The following is a 17,170-nucleotide window of genomic DNA, read 5'->3' on the forward strand; positions in this document are numbered from 1 at the left end:
TACACATGTTTAGGATGCTAAGGAACTCTTATTGTTGATACTTTTAAGACAACATGGCCGACACATTTAAAGAACGCAAAGTGGATCAGAGCCAGAATTTCTCCTGTTCGTGTTTCCGGTCTCCTCTGAACTTCTGGGTTTTAAACACACACCTAAGTAAAGATCATAGACAGAATACCCAGGAGCGGGTCTAGGAAGTTTTTGATGGGGGCTGGGCACAGATCGGGAAACGAGTGGAGCATGCAGACGACCCGTGAAACCTTTAAAAAGAAAGATCTAGTTTTTAGGATTTAATTGACTGCTTAACGTGATTAGTGTTCATTTCAGGTAGAATTAAAGGCATAATACATGAAACCAGTCATCCAGTGATGCGTTTTCAGGATTATCCCGTTTGACTGGAGATACTTCACTGGTAATAGGAAAAACCAACGTTCTGAGCCCGATCAGAGGTTTTATCAGAGTTCGTTCAGCTTGCCTGGAAAATTAACCTCAAATTACAGAGCTGACTGAAGCGACAGACGCCAGATGAAGCACACTGAGGAGCTGTCCGACCCGACGCTCATCACACCGGTGCCGGCGTGGCCCTTTACAGGACCGGGCCAAGAACGCTGGTTTCTGACCAGCTCAGCATCGCTGCTGCTTCTCGGACCTGTGTGCGTGTTACCGTTAATGAGGGTCATGTGATGACAAGTCAGCACATCTGATGACAGCAGGACTCGATCCGATGAGTTAGAAGAATGAAAGACAAACATCTCAGACACCAACTCAAACCATCCACAGCAGAACAGAGAGGTTCTTCTAAACCTGAATTTTATATAGTCAAATACAACCTAAACTCTGTGTAACCCTTAAAACTTCAAGCCACTGTTTTATATTTTTGGTTCACCTGTTTATTCTATAATATATAGCAGCTGAAGCTTTTAATCCCAGTCACGGTGCAGACATGATGTTTCCAGGACAGCCTCAGTTGTCATTTCCACTTTTTCCTCATTTCCAGTTATTCCTGCTACTATTTACCTGCTATCCTCACTAAACCAACTCCAGCTCAGCTGCTTTGTGGCGCCACCGTGCATCAGAAACGTCTTCTTGGCTTTATTCCAGCCATAGAGGAGCATTATTTTTCTTCTCTTCACACACACATAGAACTTTCTGCTCACTGGTTGATCTTTGGCTGCTCCTGATTGGACGTTACCATCAATCTAAGCTCTCTGATTGGTGGAAAGTCTGACAGGAAGTGGCTTCATCATCATGTCCAGGTCTAAATAGAGGTCTCTTAGCAACATAGTAGTGATGGTGATGTTTTTATGGTGAAATGTGATAAATAATGCTGTTATCATGGATCATTGTGGATTTACCAGATAGAGTCTCTGAATAAAACTACATTTAGTGGCTGGATTGTAAACCTCCTGGACGGGATAGAAATGCTGGAAAACCTCTGTAGATCAGCTAAAGGGTAAAATATCCATCACATTTACCCCACAGAGACACACACTGAGATCCTGAGATACTGATAGAAGTGATAGAACGTGGGGGATCTGCTGGAGTTTTAAGGATCAATGATAATTTTCTGCTATCAAATAATTCCACTGAACCCTGCTGACTGAGCGCCTGTGCAAGCAGGTTGTTTAAAAAAGATCAGCCCACATCTCTGGACATCAGCTGATGGATCAGCTGTTTTCTCTGCACACACTCAGCTGGTAGATACACAATGTTCAGTTTAACTGCATCATCCTGCCTTCTCCTCTTCCTCATCCACCCACCTCCATCTGACTAATAATGAAATATCTGTAAATAGCAAAAAACACCTGAAGGAAAAAGTGGAAACATGGAAATAGTTTCTGTTGTGTGTTTGTTTCAATAACAATATTTTTTCTCCTGAAAGCCAAGACTTGAGAGAACGATGAGATGAGAAAAGGTTTGGTCACTGTTGATCTGTGTGTTATTTCTACAAAGTTCTGTTAGTAATAAATTCTGCTTTCTTCTTCTGGTCGACCTTTATGCTGCTACATCTATTCATACATTCATTTTACATTATTTTACCTCCCAGTCTGACAGCTGCTACACACTGGTTTATACTGGGATTAAAAGCTGCTACAGACTGGTTTATACTGGGATTAAAAGCTGCTACAGACTGGTTTATACTGGGATTTAAAGGTGCCACAGACTGGTTTATACTGGGATTAAAAGCTGTTACACACTGGTTTATACTGGGATTAAAAACTGTTACACACTGGTTTATACTGGGATTAAAAGCTGTTACACACTGGTTTATACTGGGATTAAAAGCTGTTACACACTGGTTTATACTGGGATTAAAAGCTGTTACACACTGGTTTATACTGGGATTAAAAGCTGTTACACACTGGTTTATACTGGGATTAAAAGCTGCTACAGACTGGTTTATACTGGGATTAAAAGCTGCTACAGACTGGTTTATACTGGGATTAAAAGATGCTACAGACTGGTTTATACTGGGATTAAAAGCTGTTACAGACTGGTTTATACTGGGATTAAAAGCTGTTACAGACTGGTTTATACTGGGATTAAAAGCTACTACACACTGGTTTATACTGGGATTAAAAGCTGTTACACACTGGTTTATACTGGGATTAAAAGCTGTTACAGACTGGTTTATACTGGGATTAAAAGCTACTACACACTGGTTTATACTGGGATTAAAAGCTGTTACACACTGGTTTATACTGGGATTAAAAGCTGTTACACACTGGTTTATACTGGGATTAAAAGCTGTTACAGACTGGTTTATACTGGGATTAAAAGCTGTTACACACTGGTTTATACTGGGATTAAAAGCTGCTACAGACTGGTTTATACTGGGATTAAAAGCTGTTACACACTGGTTTATACTGGGATTAAAAGCTGTTACACACTGGTTTATACTGGGATTAAAAGCTGCTACAGACTGGTTTATACTGGGATTAAAAGCTGCTACAGACTGGTTTATACTGGGATTAAAAGATGCTACAGACTGGTTTATACTGGGATTAAAAGCTGTTACACACTGGTTTATACTGGGATTAAAAGCTGCTACAGACTGGTTTATACTGGGATTAAAAGCTGTTACACACTGGTTTATACTGGGATTAAAAGCTGCTACAGACTGGTTTATACTGGGATTAAAAGCTGCTACAGACTGGTTTATACTGGGATTAAAAGATGCTACACACTGGTTTATACTGGGATTAGAAGCTGTTACAGACTGGTTTATACTGGGATTAAAAGCTGCTACAGACTGGTTTATACTGGGATTAAAAGCTGCTACAGACTGGTTTATACTGGGATTAAAAGATGCTACACACTGGTTTATCCTGGGATTAAAAGCTGCTACAGACTGGTTTATACTGGGATTAAAAGCTGCTACAGACTGGTTTATACTGGGATTAGAAGCTGTTACAGACTGGTTTATACTGGGATTAGAAGCTGTTACAGACTGGTTTATACTGGGATTAAAAGCTGTTACACACTGGTTTATACTGGGATTAAAAGCTGTTACACACTGGTTTATACTGGGATTAAAAGCTGCTACAGACTGGTTTATACTGGGATTAAAAGCTGTTACAGACTGGTTTATACTGGGATTAAAAGCTGTTACAGACTGGTTTATACTGGGATTAAAAGCTGTTACAGACTGGTTTATACTGGGATTAAAAGCTACTACACACTGGTTTATACTGGGATTAAAAGCTGTTACACACTGGTTTATATTGGGATTAAAAGCTGTTACACACTGGTTTATACTGGGATTAAAAGCTGTTACACACTGGTTTATACTGGGATTAAAAGCTGTTACACACTGGTTTATACTGGGATTAAAAGCTGTTACACACTGGTTTATACTGGGATTAAAAGCTGCTACAGACTGGTTTATACTGGGATTAAAAGCTGCTACAGACTGGTTTATACTGGGATTAAAAGCTGTTACAGACTGGTTTATACTGGGATTAAAAGCTGTTACAGACTGGTTTATACTGGGATTAAAAGCTGTTACACACTGGTTTATACTGGGATTAAAAGCTGCTACAGACTGGTTTATACTGGGATTAAAAGCTGTTACACACTGGTTTATACTGGGATTAAAAGCTGCTACAGACTGGTTTATACTGGGATTAAAAGCTGCTACAGACTGGTTTATACTGGGATTAAAAGATGCTACACACTGGTTTATACTGGGATTAGAAGCTGTTACAGACTGGTTTATACTGGGATTAAAAGCTGCTACACACTGGTTTATACTGGGATTAAAAGCTGCTACAGACTGGTTTATACTGGGATTAAAAGCTGCTACAGACTGGTTTATACTGGGATTAAAAGCTGCTACACACTAGTTTATACTGGGATTAAAAGCTGTTACAGACTGGTTTATACTGGGATTAAAAGCTGCTACAGACTGGTTTATACTGGGATTAAAAGCTGCTACACACTGGTTTATACTGGGATTAAAAGCTGTTACAGACTGGTTTATACTGGGATTAAAAGCTGTTACAGACTGGTTTATACTGGGATTAAAAGCTGCTACAGACTGGTTTATACTGGGATTAAAAGCTGTTACAGACTAGTTCATACTGGGATTAAAAGCTGCTACAGACTGGTTTATACTGGGATTAAAAGCTGTTACAGACTGGTTTATACTGGGATTAAAAGCTGCTACAGACTGGTTTATACTGGGATTAAAAGCTGTTACAGACTAGTTCATACTGGGATTAAAAGCTGCTACAGACTGGTTTATAATGGGATTAAAAGCTGTTACAGACTGGTTTATACTGGGATTAAAAGCTGTTACACACTGGTTTATACTGGGATTAAAAGCTGCTACAGACTGGTTTATACTGGGATTAAAAGCTGTTACAGACTAGTTCATACTGGGATTAAAAGCTGCTACAGACTGGTTTATACTGGGATTAAAAGCTGTTACAGACTGGTTTATACTGGGATTAAAAGCTGTTACACACTGGTTTATACTGGGATTAAAAGCTGCTACAGACTGGTTTATACTGGGATTAAAAGCTGTTACAGACTAGTTCATACTGGGATTAAAAGCTGCTACAGACTGGTTTATACTGGGATTAAAAGCTGTTACACACTGGTTTATACTGGGATTAAAAGCTGCTACAGACTGGTTTATACTGGGATTAAAAGCTGTTACAGACTAGTTCATACTGGGATTTAAAGCTGCTACAGACTGGTTTATACTGGGATTAAAAGCTGTTACAGACTGGTTTATACTGGGATTAAAAGCTGTTACAGACTGGTTTATACTGGGATTAAAAGCTGTTACAGACTGGTTTATACTGGGATTAAAAGCTGCTACAGACTGGTTTATACTGGGATTAAAAGCTGCTACAGACTGGTTTATACTGGGATTAAAAGCTGTTACAGACTGGTTTATACTGGGATTAAAAGCTGCTACAGACTGGTTTATACTGGGATTAAAAGCTGCTACAGACTGGTTTATACTGGGATTAAAAGCTGCTACAGACTGGTTTATACTGGGATTAAAAGCTGCTACAGACTGGTTTATACTGGGATTAAAACTGTTACAGACTGGTTTATACTGGGATTAAAAGCTGCTACAGACTGGTTTATACTGGGATTAAAAGCTGCTACAGACTGGTTTATACTGGGATTAAAAGCTGCTACAGACTGGTTTATACTGGGATTAAAAGCTGTTACACACTGGTTCATACTGGGATTAAAAGCTGTTACAGACTGGTTTATACTGGGATTAAAAGCTGCTACAGACTGGTTTATACTGGGATTAAAAGCTGCTACAGACTGGTTTATACTGGGATTAAAAGCTGTTACAGACTGGTTTATACTGGGATTAAAAGCTGCTACAGACTGGTTTATACTGGGATTAAAAGCTGCTACAGACTGGTTTATACTGTTTTTTTAAGGGTTTAAGGGTTTTTTAAGTTTTAAGGGTTAATGTCTTGTCCTGCAGAAAAGAGACGAGTGGTTGGGAGACGGCGGCACACAGATGGACATGTTGTCACTTCAACACGAGACCTCGTAAGTCGACTTTGTGTCCATCTTATAACATTGTGCATGAGCTGAGCTTCTTTTCAGGGCATCAGTCTTGATGTACACCTGGACAACATCTGCACGACACCTTCAGACACATACATCACACACTCACATGAGGACAGTGCAATCACAGGAGTGCTGCTACAAGGAGTTCTTGCTTTAACATGAAGGCAGCCACCTCAGCTGCATGCTGGCCCATCAACATGTTTTATGACTAACTGATAACCTCACTACCTCTGTTGCTAGGCAACAGTGGTTTCCCTCCTCCTCTTCCTTCTATAATGCGGCAAGACCAGGCTGAGCCTGTTCCTGCTGATGGACTGTTCACCTGGATGCAGAGTGATGCCTGTAGCTGAACACATCGGACGCCCCTGTCCCTCCTGAAAACTATTTCTAGAACACTGAGCAGAATATCTCAGAAAGACAGCAGCCCTGGCATCCAGTCTGTACGTATGTAGGGGTCCTTTCATGTGCCTGCAGCATGCCAGTATTTATAGTAGCGATGATCAAAGACAAAATCTGAATGTACATTGTAGCAGCAGCAGCAGAGTGCAAACTGCTGATTGTACCTGATGCGACAGCATCAACGGTGAGACGTCGTAAAGCAAATCTGAGATGAACATCAAGTTTCTGACGCGTGAAAGTGACAACTCAGGAGTCCGATGAATTGAGTCTGACTAAAAGTTTTATCTAAATTCACAAGGGCATTACTGCTCCCCTATCAACAACATAAACAGGTAATCTCAGTTTATTAGAAATTCAGCACGTTTATTTTTAATCTATAATTGTAATTTTCATTAACCCCCTGACCCTCCTTTAAAAATCTATTTTTATCCTCTTTTTGGTCCCTGGGTCATATGTAAAACATTTTTCCTTGGAAAAGAAATTTGGGCTTTAACTTAAGTCCTTGTCATGCATAGCAAATGCAAATTTATTTAGATCATTTTAACTATTTAAATGCCAGTTTATTTTTAGAAAGTGACTAATTATTTACACAAAAATGACTTATTTTCTGTTTCATGAATGTGAGGTGGATTTTTGTGTGTGCATGCATTATCAGTCTGTCATATGTCAAAGATAGCAAGCAACACTTGTTTTGATGAAAAATATTTTTTTTCCTGTTAAGGGTCTTTTTGGTCCCTGGGTTATATTAAAAACATAAATGAAGCTTTCTTTGCTATGTTGGCATTAACCCCAGTCCGGATCACATAGAAAATGTGAATTGATTTTCATAATTCTACAAAAGGGATTTAACAGAATTTCACATTTTTGTATTGCAGTAGCAGTATGATTTGATCATTGTTTTTACTGAACTTTTATTTAACCATGAAGGTTACACGAGAACCAGTTCTCATTTGCATTTGCAGTAGAATGAAAATAAGTGGTTTTAATGACCGAAAAGGTCCTCTGGAGGTAGAATGGGAATTTTTTTAATAGTAGAAAACACTTTTTTTCTGTGTTGATGTCTAAATTGAAAAATTATTTGTATATCTTTGTCAAATACTATTATCTTAGTAAAATATGCAGTCAAAATTACAGCAAAGGTACAAGTGAAGATACCTAAAGAGACCCAAGAAGGGCATGAGGGTTAATCACTAAAGTAGTCTATTCATTTTCTGCAAGAAACATCAATATTAAAAAAAAAAAAAATTTACTACAAAAAACAAATCATGCAAATATTTCAACTAACTAACTCCATAGCTGATGCACCTGTAGCCCAGAGAAGCATTTTGATTTTCCACTCCTACCACTATGAGCTTCATGTTTAGGCTTTTTAAAACATTTTAATTATTACTGAGTGGAATATGACACATTTCTGACAGAAAATTTGGTAATCGTGAATGAAGTGCTGAGATCATAAGAAGTATAAAATAACTCAGAATCAAGAAATGTTTGGCCCAACAGACCAGGGGAAATAACTCAGTGAATACAACAGTATTTCCACATTATCTAAGCTCTAATTTCATGTTATCAGTCTTTTTATTATTTGTATTTTCATCTTTTCCTGCAACATGAATTAACTTTGCACATAAATAAAGACTGGATTAAGTTTAGAGGTTATCTGCAGTCTAACAGTTTGCTTAATCTAACTTAACATAGCAACAACACTGATCCATTAGCTAAAGAAAAAATATTTATTTTCATATTTCAAATCAAGAATTTATACTGATGCTTGTTATTTTACATTTCTGTAACCAGGAGATATCTGACACACTGATGACATTGCCTTCTTTTCTGTAGCTAGCAGTTAAGTGGCTGACCTTAGCTAGCATTCTCATGGTTAGTTGTTGTACAGTTACCGCCAGCTACTGGTGTGCTATATAATTGAGCATTAAACATTGTTCTTAAACCAAACTCAGCTGTACTGTGTGTTTTGAGTAGTAAAAAATGTCAACATGCTCAAACATGGTGAACATGCTAAATTTCAACACGTTAGCTTGTTCATTACGGCTAGCCTGTTAGCATGCTAAGTTAGCATCTGGCTTAACACACTTTTGTGTGTACAAACAAAGCTGCTAGCATGCTGAGTTGGTTTAATTATAAACTAATGGTCATTTTATAAAGAGAGACGCTTGTTTTTTTTAACCTTTTATAAAGTTTCATGGAAATCTGTGTGATATTAGGGACTTATCCATGAAAATGCATAGATTACGGATGTGGGCAAGTAACATTAAAATTACATGTCACTAAAACTCCCTTTTTATGATGTAAAAAATATAGGATATGTTGAATATAAATAGCTAAGAGATACTGTTGTGATCTTAATAGTCTTTTTTCACAATCTAAAACATTAAAGCTTAAAAATACAGTGCTTGTACATCTTACTGTAGGCTATGCTTGATTCACTTCTAACAGTCATACTACAATATCCACCACCACAGTAGCAAACCACCAACAGTACAGTGGAGGGGGACATCCAAAAATAAGGTGTGGTGATAAGATATGAACTTATAATCCATGAAACACACACACCAAAATCATATAGGACAGACTATGGCTCAGTGATGACGAGGTGAAGGGGAGGCAGAGAAGACTGCATAGAAAACACAAATCAAAACAAACTACCAACTAAAATTAAAACCCACGATGCACACGAGGCCGAGGGCGGGACAGGAGGAGGGAGGAGGTGGTAAATGACCAGTCACCAAGCACAGGCAGGCAGGCAGGCCACCAGAGACCACAGTTATAATAATAATAACCAAACAAAACCAGATTAAGGTGTGAGGAGAGGGGGATGAAGAGGAAAGGAGAGGGAGAAGAGGAGGCCTGGTGGACACTGACGTTGGCTCGTCCTTACTTCTGTTGGGGGAGTTCCAGAGCGTGGCAGAGGACTTGGACAGCCTGTTGTTAATGACAGGGTCCACCTGTCTCGGCAAGTTGACCGTGGAGGCTGAGCATCTGCCTGCACCGGAGAGAACGCAACAGACAACAACTGTTCACAAGGCGGCCGGGGAATAGCTGGCCGGCCCGGCTGAGGCGCTGTCGACTCCCCCAGTCCGGATCATGCAGCTGTCAACAGACACTCACCACTCTCCGAGGATAAACCACTCATTCTGCACACTCTGGGGGAAAAGGAAGGAACTGAGGAAAGTATGGGAAGGATGTTGACTCTGATTGCTCCTGTTGCAAGAGTTAGGCATTTAAATACCCTACAACAGGGCCGCTGCTAGCCATTTGGGGCCACTATAAGCACAACTGCTTTGTGGGGCCCCCAACACACCCCCTCTCAAAAAGAAAAAAAAAATCCATATTTACCAGTCCACCCTCAGCCGTCAGTTTAATTTACCACCCTTCAGTTAAAAGATTCCACTTCCAAAGAAAACTACAAAACTTTACAGATTCAAACTTTTTCTGATTGTTTTCGCAAAAATTTCTAGAATGTTTTCAACCATGCTCAAACTACAACACATTCAAAGAATTTTAGGTATTTTAACCTATAAAAGACAGTTTGATGACTAGATGTCCCTACTGTTGTTTTCCTCGCTTTTTAGGACAAATTGTCACATTAAATCACATTAGTCCCAAACTTTTAAAAGCTATTATAAAACATAATTATGCATTCTATCATTTTAGGTTTTCTTTATCTAGATAAATAATAATTTTACTGTTCACCACTAAAATCAGCTCCATTAAAGGCCTCAGCATAAAATACTGCTAGAAAAATTAAAAATTGAAATATAAAATTAGTGAGGAGACTTTCTTATGAAGAATTGTTCCAAATGCACTTACATGATTACAATAACGGTCAGATTTAGAGATAAAAATGATCTCAAATGGACAAAAATGTCCATAATGATTAATGTTTTTATACAGATCAACATCACTAGCAGTTTCACTGTAAGATGAGAAAATAAAATCTTAAGATATAAAGAAACTTCTAGTTTAACAGTGCTATCAAAGAGTAAATGAATAATCAAATTTACCACCACCGTGATGAACCAGAACCATTCTAAAATTTACAGAGCGTCATTGAACATGCCAGAAGCTCAGAAATCACAAACCCGTCAATCAAAGTGAAAGATGATGCGTCTCATCTAAGATCTGTGATTGGCTGGAAGTTATGGGGGCAGTTCTGATCCGGTTTTCATTGTGTTCGTGGAAAGAGGAGGAGAGTCTTACGGAGCTGATGTTAGCAAAGCTTTGTTTGGGTTTTTTCTGGCGTGGTTGCAGACAGCAGCAGTCTCCATTCAGAAGGCTGGAACATCTAGAACTTTCACTATGACATGACTATGATGACCTTTCTCATTCTGAACATTCGTATGACCTAGAGTCGTCACATCTCTCTGAGAAACTCCTCACACCTTGAATCTAATGAAGCGTGTCCACGACACCCGCCTCTTTTTTCTGGGTTTAGATCAGGGCGGGAGTAGCGAGCTGTGGGTCATCTGCCTGGTACCCCGCCCGTGTGACAAGCTCTTTCCTGGAATTGCATCAGCTCAAGCAGTGAGTCACAGTCTGTTCAGCACAAAGACTCAAGTTACAGCCAGGATGTCATGCTTTCTGTCAGCTCTCCCTATACTCACTTTCTCTGCGTGAGGTCTGGTTGAGTCCACCAGCCCAGGACCACCTCTGCTGGCGGATCTCAGCCCAGGTCTTCTTGGTGGACCTCTTGATAGCGGCCTCATATCGCTCCTGTAGGAAAACACAGTCAATGTTTAGTTCAGAGATTCGTAAAAGAAACAAGGTAACCTTTCTGAAAGTTTTAACCATTAAAACAATAAGAAGTTTTTACTTTTTCAAATGTTTTATCAAGTAAACCAGACTGTAGCAGCTTTTATTTCCAGTATAAACCAGTCTGTAGCAGCTTTTATTTCCAGTATAAACCAGTCTGTAGCAGCTTTTATTTCCAGTATAAACCAGTCTGTAGCAGCTTTTATTTCCAGTATAAACCAGTCTGTAGCAGCTTTAATTTCCAGTTTAAACCAGTCTGTAACAGCTTATAATCCCAGTATAAACCAGTGTGTAACAGATTTTAATCCCAGTATAAACCAGTCTGTAGCAGCTTTTATTTCCAGTATAAACCAGTCTGTAGCAGCTTTTATTTCCAGTATAAACCAGTCTGTAGCAGCTTTTATTTCCAGTATAAACCAGTCTGTAGCAGCTTTTATTTCCAGTATAAACCAGTCTGTAGCAGCTTTAATTTCCAGTATAAACCAGTCTGTAGCAGCTTTTATTTCCAGTATAAACCAGTCTGTAGCAGCTTTAATTTCCAGTATAAACCAGTCTGTAGCAGCTTTTATTTCCAGTATAAACCAGTCTGTAGCAGCTTTTATTTCCAGTATAAACCAGTCTGTAACAGCTTTTAATCCCAGTATGAACCAGTGTGTAACAGATTTTAATCCCAGTATAAACCAGTCTGTAGCAGCTTTTATTTCCAGTATAAACCAGTCTGTAGCAGCTTTTATTTCCAGTATAAACCAGTCTGTAGCAGCTTTTATTTCCAGTATAAACCAGTCTGTAGCAGCTTTTATTTCCAGTATAAACCAGTCTGTAGCAGCTTTTATTTCCAATATAAACAAGTCTGTAGCAGCTTTTATTTCCAGTATAAACCAGTCTGTAACAGCTTTTAATCCCAGTATAAACCAGTCTGTAACAGCTTTTAATCCCAGTATAAACCAGTCTGTAACAGTTTTTAATCCCAGTATAAACCAGTCTGTAGCAGCTTTTATTTCCAGTATAAACCAGTCTGTAGCAGCTTTTATTTCCAGTATAAACCAGTCTGTAGCAGCTTTTATTTCCAGTATAAACCAGTCTGTAGCAGCTTTTATTTCCAGTATAAACCAGTCTGTAGCAGCTTTTATTTCCAGTATAAACCAGTCTGTAGCAGCTTTTATTTCCAGTATAAACCAGTCTGTAACAGCTTTTAATCCCAGTATAAACCAGTCTGTAACAGCTTTTAATCCCAGTATAAACCAGTCTGTAACAGCTTTTAATCCCAGTATAAACCAGTGTGTAGCAGCTTTTAATCCCAGTATAAACCAGTCTGTAGCAGCTTTTAATCCCAGTATAAACCAGTCTGTAACAGCTTTTAATCCCAGTATAAACCAGCCTGTAGCAGCTTTTAATCCCAGTATAAACCAGTATGTAGCAGCTTTTAATCCCAGTATAAACCAGTCTGTAACAGCTTTTAATCCCAGTATAAACCAGTCTGTAGCAGCTTTTAATCCCAGTATAAACCAGTCTGTAACAGCTTTTAATCCAAGTATAAACCAGTCTGTAACAGCTTTTAATCCCAGTATAAACCAGTGTGTAGCAGCTTTTAATCCCAGTATAAACCAGTCTGTAGCAGCTTTTAATCCCAGTATAAACCAGTCTGTAGCAGCTTTTAATCCCAGTATAAACCAGTCTGTAGCAGCTTTTAATCCCAGTATAAACCATTCTGTAGCAGCTTTTAATCCCAGTATAAACCAGTCTGTAGCAGCTTTTAATCCCAGTATAAACCAGTGTGTAGCAGCTTTTAATCCCAGTATAAACCAGTCTGTAGCAGCTTTTAATCCCAGTATAAACCAGTCTGTAGCAGCTTTTAATCCCAGTATAAACCAGTCTGTAGCAGCTTTTAATCCCAGTATAAACCAGTCTGTAGCAGCTTTTAATCCCAGTATAAACCAGTCTGTAGCAGCTTTTAATCCCAGTATAAACCAGTGTGTAGCAGCTTTTAATCCCAGTATAAACCAGTCTGTAGCAGCTTTTAATCCCAGTATAAACCATTCTGTAGCAGCTTTTAATCCCAGTATAAACCAGTCTGTAGCAGCTTTTATTCCCAGTATAAACCAGTCTGTAGCAGCTTTTATTTCCAGTATAAACCAGTCTGTAGCAGCTTTAATTTCCAGTATAAACCAGTCTGTAGCAGCTTTTATTTCCAGTATAAACCAGTCTGTAGCAGCTTTTATTTCCAGTATAAACCAGTCTGTAACAGCTTTTAATCCCAGTATGAACCAGTGTGTAACAGATTTTAATCCCAGTATAAACCAGTCTGTAGCAGCTTTTATTTCCAGTATAAACCAGTCTGTAGCAGCTTTAATTTCCAGTATAAACCAGTCTGTAGCAGCTTTTAATCCCAGTATAAACCAGTCTGTAGCAGCTTTTAATCCCAGTATAAACCAGTCTGTAGCAGCTTTTAATCCCAGTATAAACCACTGTGTAGCAGCTTTTAATTCCAGTATAAACCAGTCTGTAGCAGCATTTAATCCCAGTATAAACCAGTCTGTAACAGCTCTTAATCCCAGTATAAACCAGTCTGTAGCAGCTTTTAATCCCAGTATAAACCAGTCTGTAGCAGCTTTGAATCCCAGTATAAACCAGTCTGTAGCAGCTTTTAATCCCAGTATAAACCAGTCTGTAGCAGCTTTTAATCCCAGTATAAACCAGTCTGTAGCAGCTTTTAATCCCAGTATAAACCAGTCTGTAGCAGCTTTTAATCCCAGTATAAACCAGTCTGTAGCAGCTTTTAATCCCAGTATAAACCAGTCTGTAGCAGCTTTTAATCCCAGTATAAACCAGTCTGTAGCAGCTTTTAATCCCAGTATAAACCAGTGTGTAGCAGCTTTTAATCCCAGTATAAACCAGTGTGTAGCAGCTTTTAATCCCAGTATAAACCAGTCTGTAGCACCTTTAAATCCCAGTATAAACCAGTGTGTAGCAGCTTTTAATCCCAGTATAAACCAGTCTGTAGCAGCTTTTAATCCCAGTATAAACCAGTGTGTAGCAGCTTTTAATCCCAGTATAAACCAGTCTGTAGCAGCTTTTAATCCCAGTATAAACCAGTCTGTAGCAGCTTTTAATCCCAGTATAAACCAGTCTGTAGCAGCTTTTAATCCCAGTATAAACCAGTCTGTAGCAGCTTTTAATCCCAGTATAAACCAGTCTGTAGCACCTTTAAATCCCAGTATAAACCAGTGTGTAGCAGCTTTTAATCCCAGTATAAACCAGTCTGTAGCAGCTTTTAATCCCAGTATAAACCAGTCTGTAGCAGCTTTTAATCCCAGTATAAACCAGTGTGTAGCAGCTTTTAATCCCAGTATAAACCAGTCTGTAGCAGCTTTTAATCCCAGTATAAACCAGTCTGTAACAGCTTTTAATCCCAGTATAAACCAGTCTGTAGCAGCTTTTAATCCCAGTATAAACCAGTCTGTAGCAGCTTTTAATCCCAGTATAAACCAGTCTGTAGCAGCTTTTAATCCCAGTATAAACCAGTCTGTAGCAGCTTTTAATCCCAGTATAAACCAGTCTGTAGCAGCTTTTAATCCCAGTATAAACCAGTCTGTAACAGCTTTTAATCCCAGTATAAACCAGTCTGTAGCAGCTTTTATTCCCAGTATAAACCAGTCTGTAGCAGCTTTTATTTCCAGTATAAACCAGTCTGTAGCAGCTTTAATTTCCAGTATAAACCAGTCTGTAGCAGCTTTTATTTCCAGTATAAACCAGTCTGTAGCAGCTTTTATTTCCAGTATAAACCAGTCTGTAACAGCTTTTAATCCCAGTATAAACCAGTCTGTAACAGCTTTTAATCCCAGTATGAACCAGTGTGTAACAGATTTTAATCCCAGTATAAACCAGTCTGTAGCAGCTTTTATTTCCAGTATAAACCAGTCTGTAGCAGCTTTAATTTCCAGTATAAACCAGTCTGTAGCAGCTTTTAATCCCAGTATAAACCAGTCTGTAGCAGCTTTTAATCCCAGTATAAACCAGTCTGTAGCAGCTTTTAATCCCAGTATAAACAAGTCTGTAGCACCTTTAAATCCCAGTATAAACCAGTGTGTAGCAGCTTTTAATCCCAGTATAAACCAGTCTGTTGCAGCTTTTAATCCCAGTATAAACCAGTCTGTAGCAGCTTTTAATCCCAGTATAAACCAGTGTGTAGCAGCTTTTAATCCCAGTATGAACCAGTGTGTAACAGATTTTAATCCCAGTATAAACCAGTCTGTAGCAGCTTTTATTTCCAGTATAAACCAGTCTGTAGCAGCTTTAATTTCCAGTATAAACCAGTCTGTAGCAGCTTTTAATCCCAGTATAAACCAGTCTGTAGCAGCTTTTAATCCCAGTATAAACCAGTCTGTAGCAGCTTTTAATCCCAGTATAAACAAGTCTGTAGCACCTTTAAATCCCAGTATAAACCAGTGTGTAGCAGCTTTTAATCCCAGTATAAACCAGTCTGTTGCAGCTTTTAATCCCAGTATAAACCAGTCTGTAGCAGCTTTTAATCCCAGTATAAACCAGTGTGTAGCAGCTTTTAATCCCAGTATAAACCAGTCTGTAGCAGCTTTTAATCCCAGTATAAACCAGTGTGTAACAGCTTTTAATCCCAGTATAAACCAGTGTGTAACAGCTTTTAATCCCAGTATAAACCAGTCTGTAACAGCTTTTAATCCCAGTATAAACCAGTCTGTAGCAGCTTTTATTCCCAGTATAAACCAGTCTGTAGCAGCTTTTATTTCCAGTATAAACCAGTCTGTAGCAGCTTTAATTTCCAGTATAAACCAGTCTGTAGCAGCTTTTAATCCCAGTATAAACCAGTCTGTAGCAGCATTTAATCCCAGTATAAACCAGTCTGTAGCAGCTTTTAATCCCAGTATAAACCAGTGTGTAGCAGCTTTTAATCCCAGTATAAACCAGTCTGTAGCAGCTTTTAATCCCAGTATAAACCAGTCTGTAACAGCTTTTAATCCCAGTATAAACCAGTGTGTAGCAGCTTTTAATCCCAGTATAAACCAGTCTGTAGCAGCTTTTAATCCCAGTATAAACCAGTCTGTAGCAGCTTTTAATCCCAGTATAAACCAGTCTGTAGCAGCTTTTAATCCCAGTATAAACCAGTCTGTAGCAGCTTTTAATCCCAGTATAAACCAGTGTGTAGCAGCTTTTAATCCCAGTATAAACCAGTGTGTAGCAGCTTTTAATCCCAGTATAAACCAGTGTGTAGCAGCTTTTAATCCCAGTATAAACCAGTCTGTAACAGCTTTTAATCCCAGTATAAACCAGTCTGTAGCAGCTTTTATTTCCAGTATAACCAGTCTGTAACAGCTTTTATTTCCAGTATAAACCAGTCTGTAGCAGCTTTTATTTCCAGTATAAACCAGTCTGTAGCAGCTTTTATTTCCAGTATAAACCAGTCCGTAACAGCTTTTAATCCCAGTATGAACCAGTGTGTAACAGATTTTAATCCCAGTATAAACCAGTCTGTAGCAGCTTTTATTTCCAGTATAAACCAGTCTGTAGCAGCTTTTAATCCCAGTATAAACCAGTGTGTAGCAGCTTTTAATCCCAGTATAAACCAGTCTGTAGCAGCTTTTAATCCCAGTATAAACCAGTCTGTAACAGCTTTTAATCCCAGTATAAACCAGTGTGTAGCAGCTTTTAATCCCAGTATAAACCAGTCTGTAACAGCTTTTAATCCCAGTATAAACCAGTCTGTAGCAGCTTTTATTCCCAGTATAAACCAGTCTGTAGCAGCTTTTATTTCCAGTATAAACCAGTCTGTAGCAGCTTTTATTTCCAGTATAAACCAGTCTGTAGCAGCTTTTATTTCCAGTATAAACCAGTCCGTAACAGCTTTTAATCCCAGTATGAACCAGTGTGTAACAGATTTTAATCCAGTATAAACCAGTCTGTAGCAGCTTTTATTTCCAGT

General features: G+C 38.7%; 1 protein-coding gene across 7 annotated transcripts in view; it reads right to left on the reverse strand.

The window, feature by feature from the left end:
• The window catches only part of LOC121656748 (MAP7 domain-containing protein 1-like), a 66,606-nt gene that overhangs the window by 17,266 nt on the left and 32,170 nt on the right, over positions 1-17,170 (reverse strand). For 4 of the 7 annotated variants that reach the window (XM_042011835.1, XM_042011836.1, XM_042011837.1 and 1 more), the window contains 2 exons: positions 11,070-11,178; positions 9,344-9,448 (listed from right to left, as the gene is read on the reverse strand). In XM_042011835.1, the coding sequence (XP_041867769.1) occupies positions 9,344-9,448; positions 11,070-11,178 (214 nt within the window). The remainder of the gene's footprint in view (positions 1-9,343; positions 9,449-11,069; positions 11,179-17,170) is intronic. The other 3 variants (XM_042011839.1, XM_042011840.1, XM_042011841.1) reach the window with 1 other exon arrangement.

This window comes from Melanotaenia boesemani, chromosome 17, assembly GCF_017639745.1.
Source record: "Melanotaenia boesemani isolate fMelBoe1 chromosome 17, fMelBoe1.pri, whole genome shotgun sequence".
Lineage (NCBI taxonomy): Eukaryota > Metazoa > Chordata > Actinopteri > Atheriniformes > Melanotaeniidae > Melanotaenia > Melanotaenia boesemani.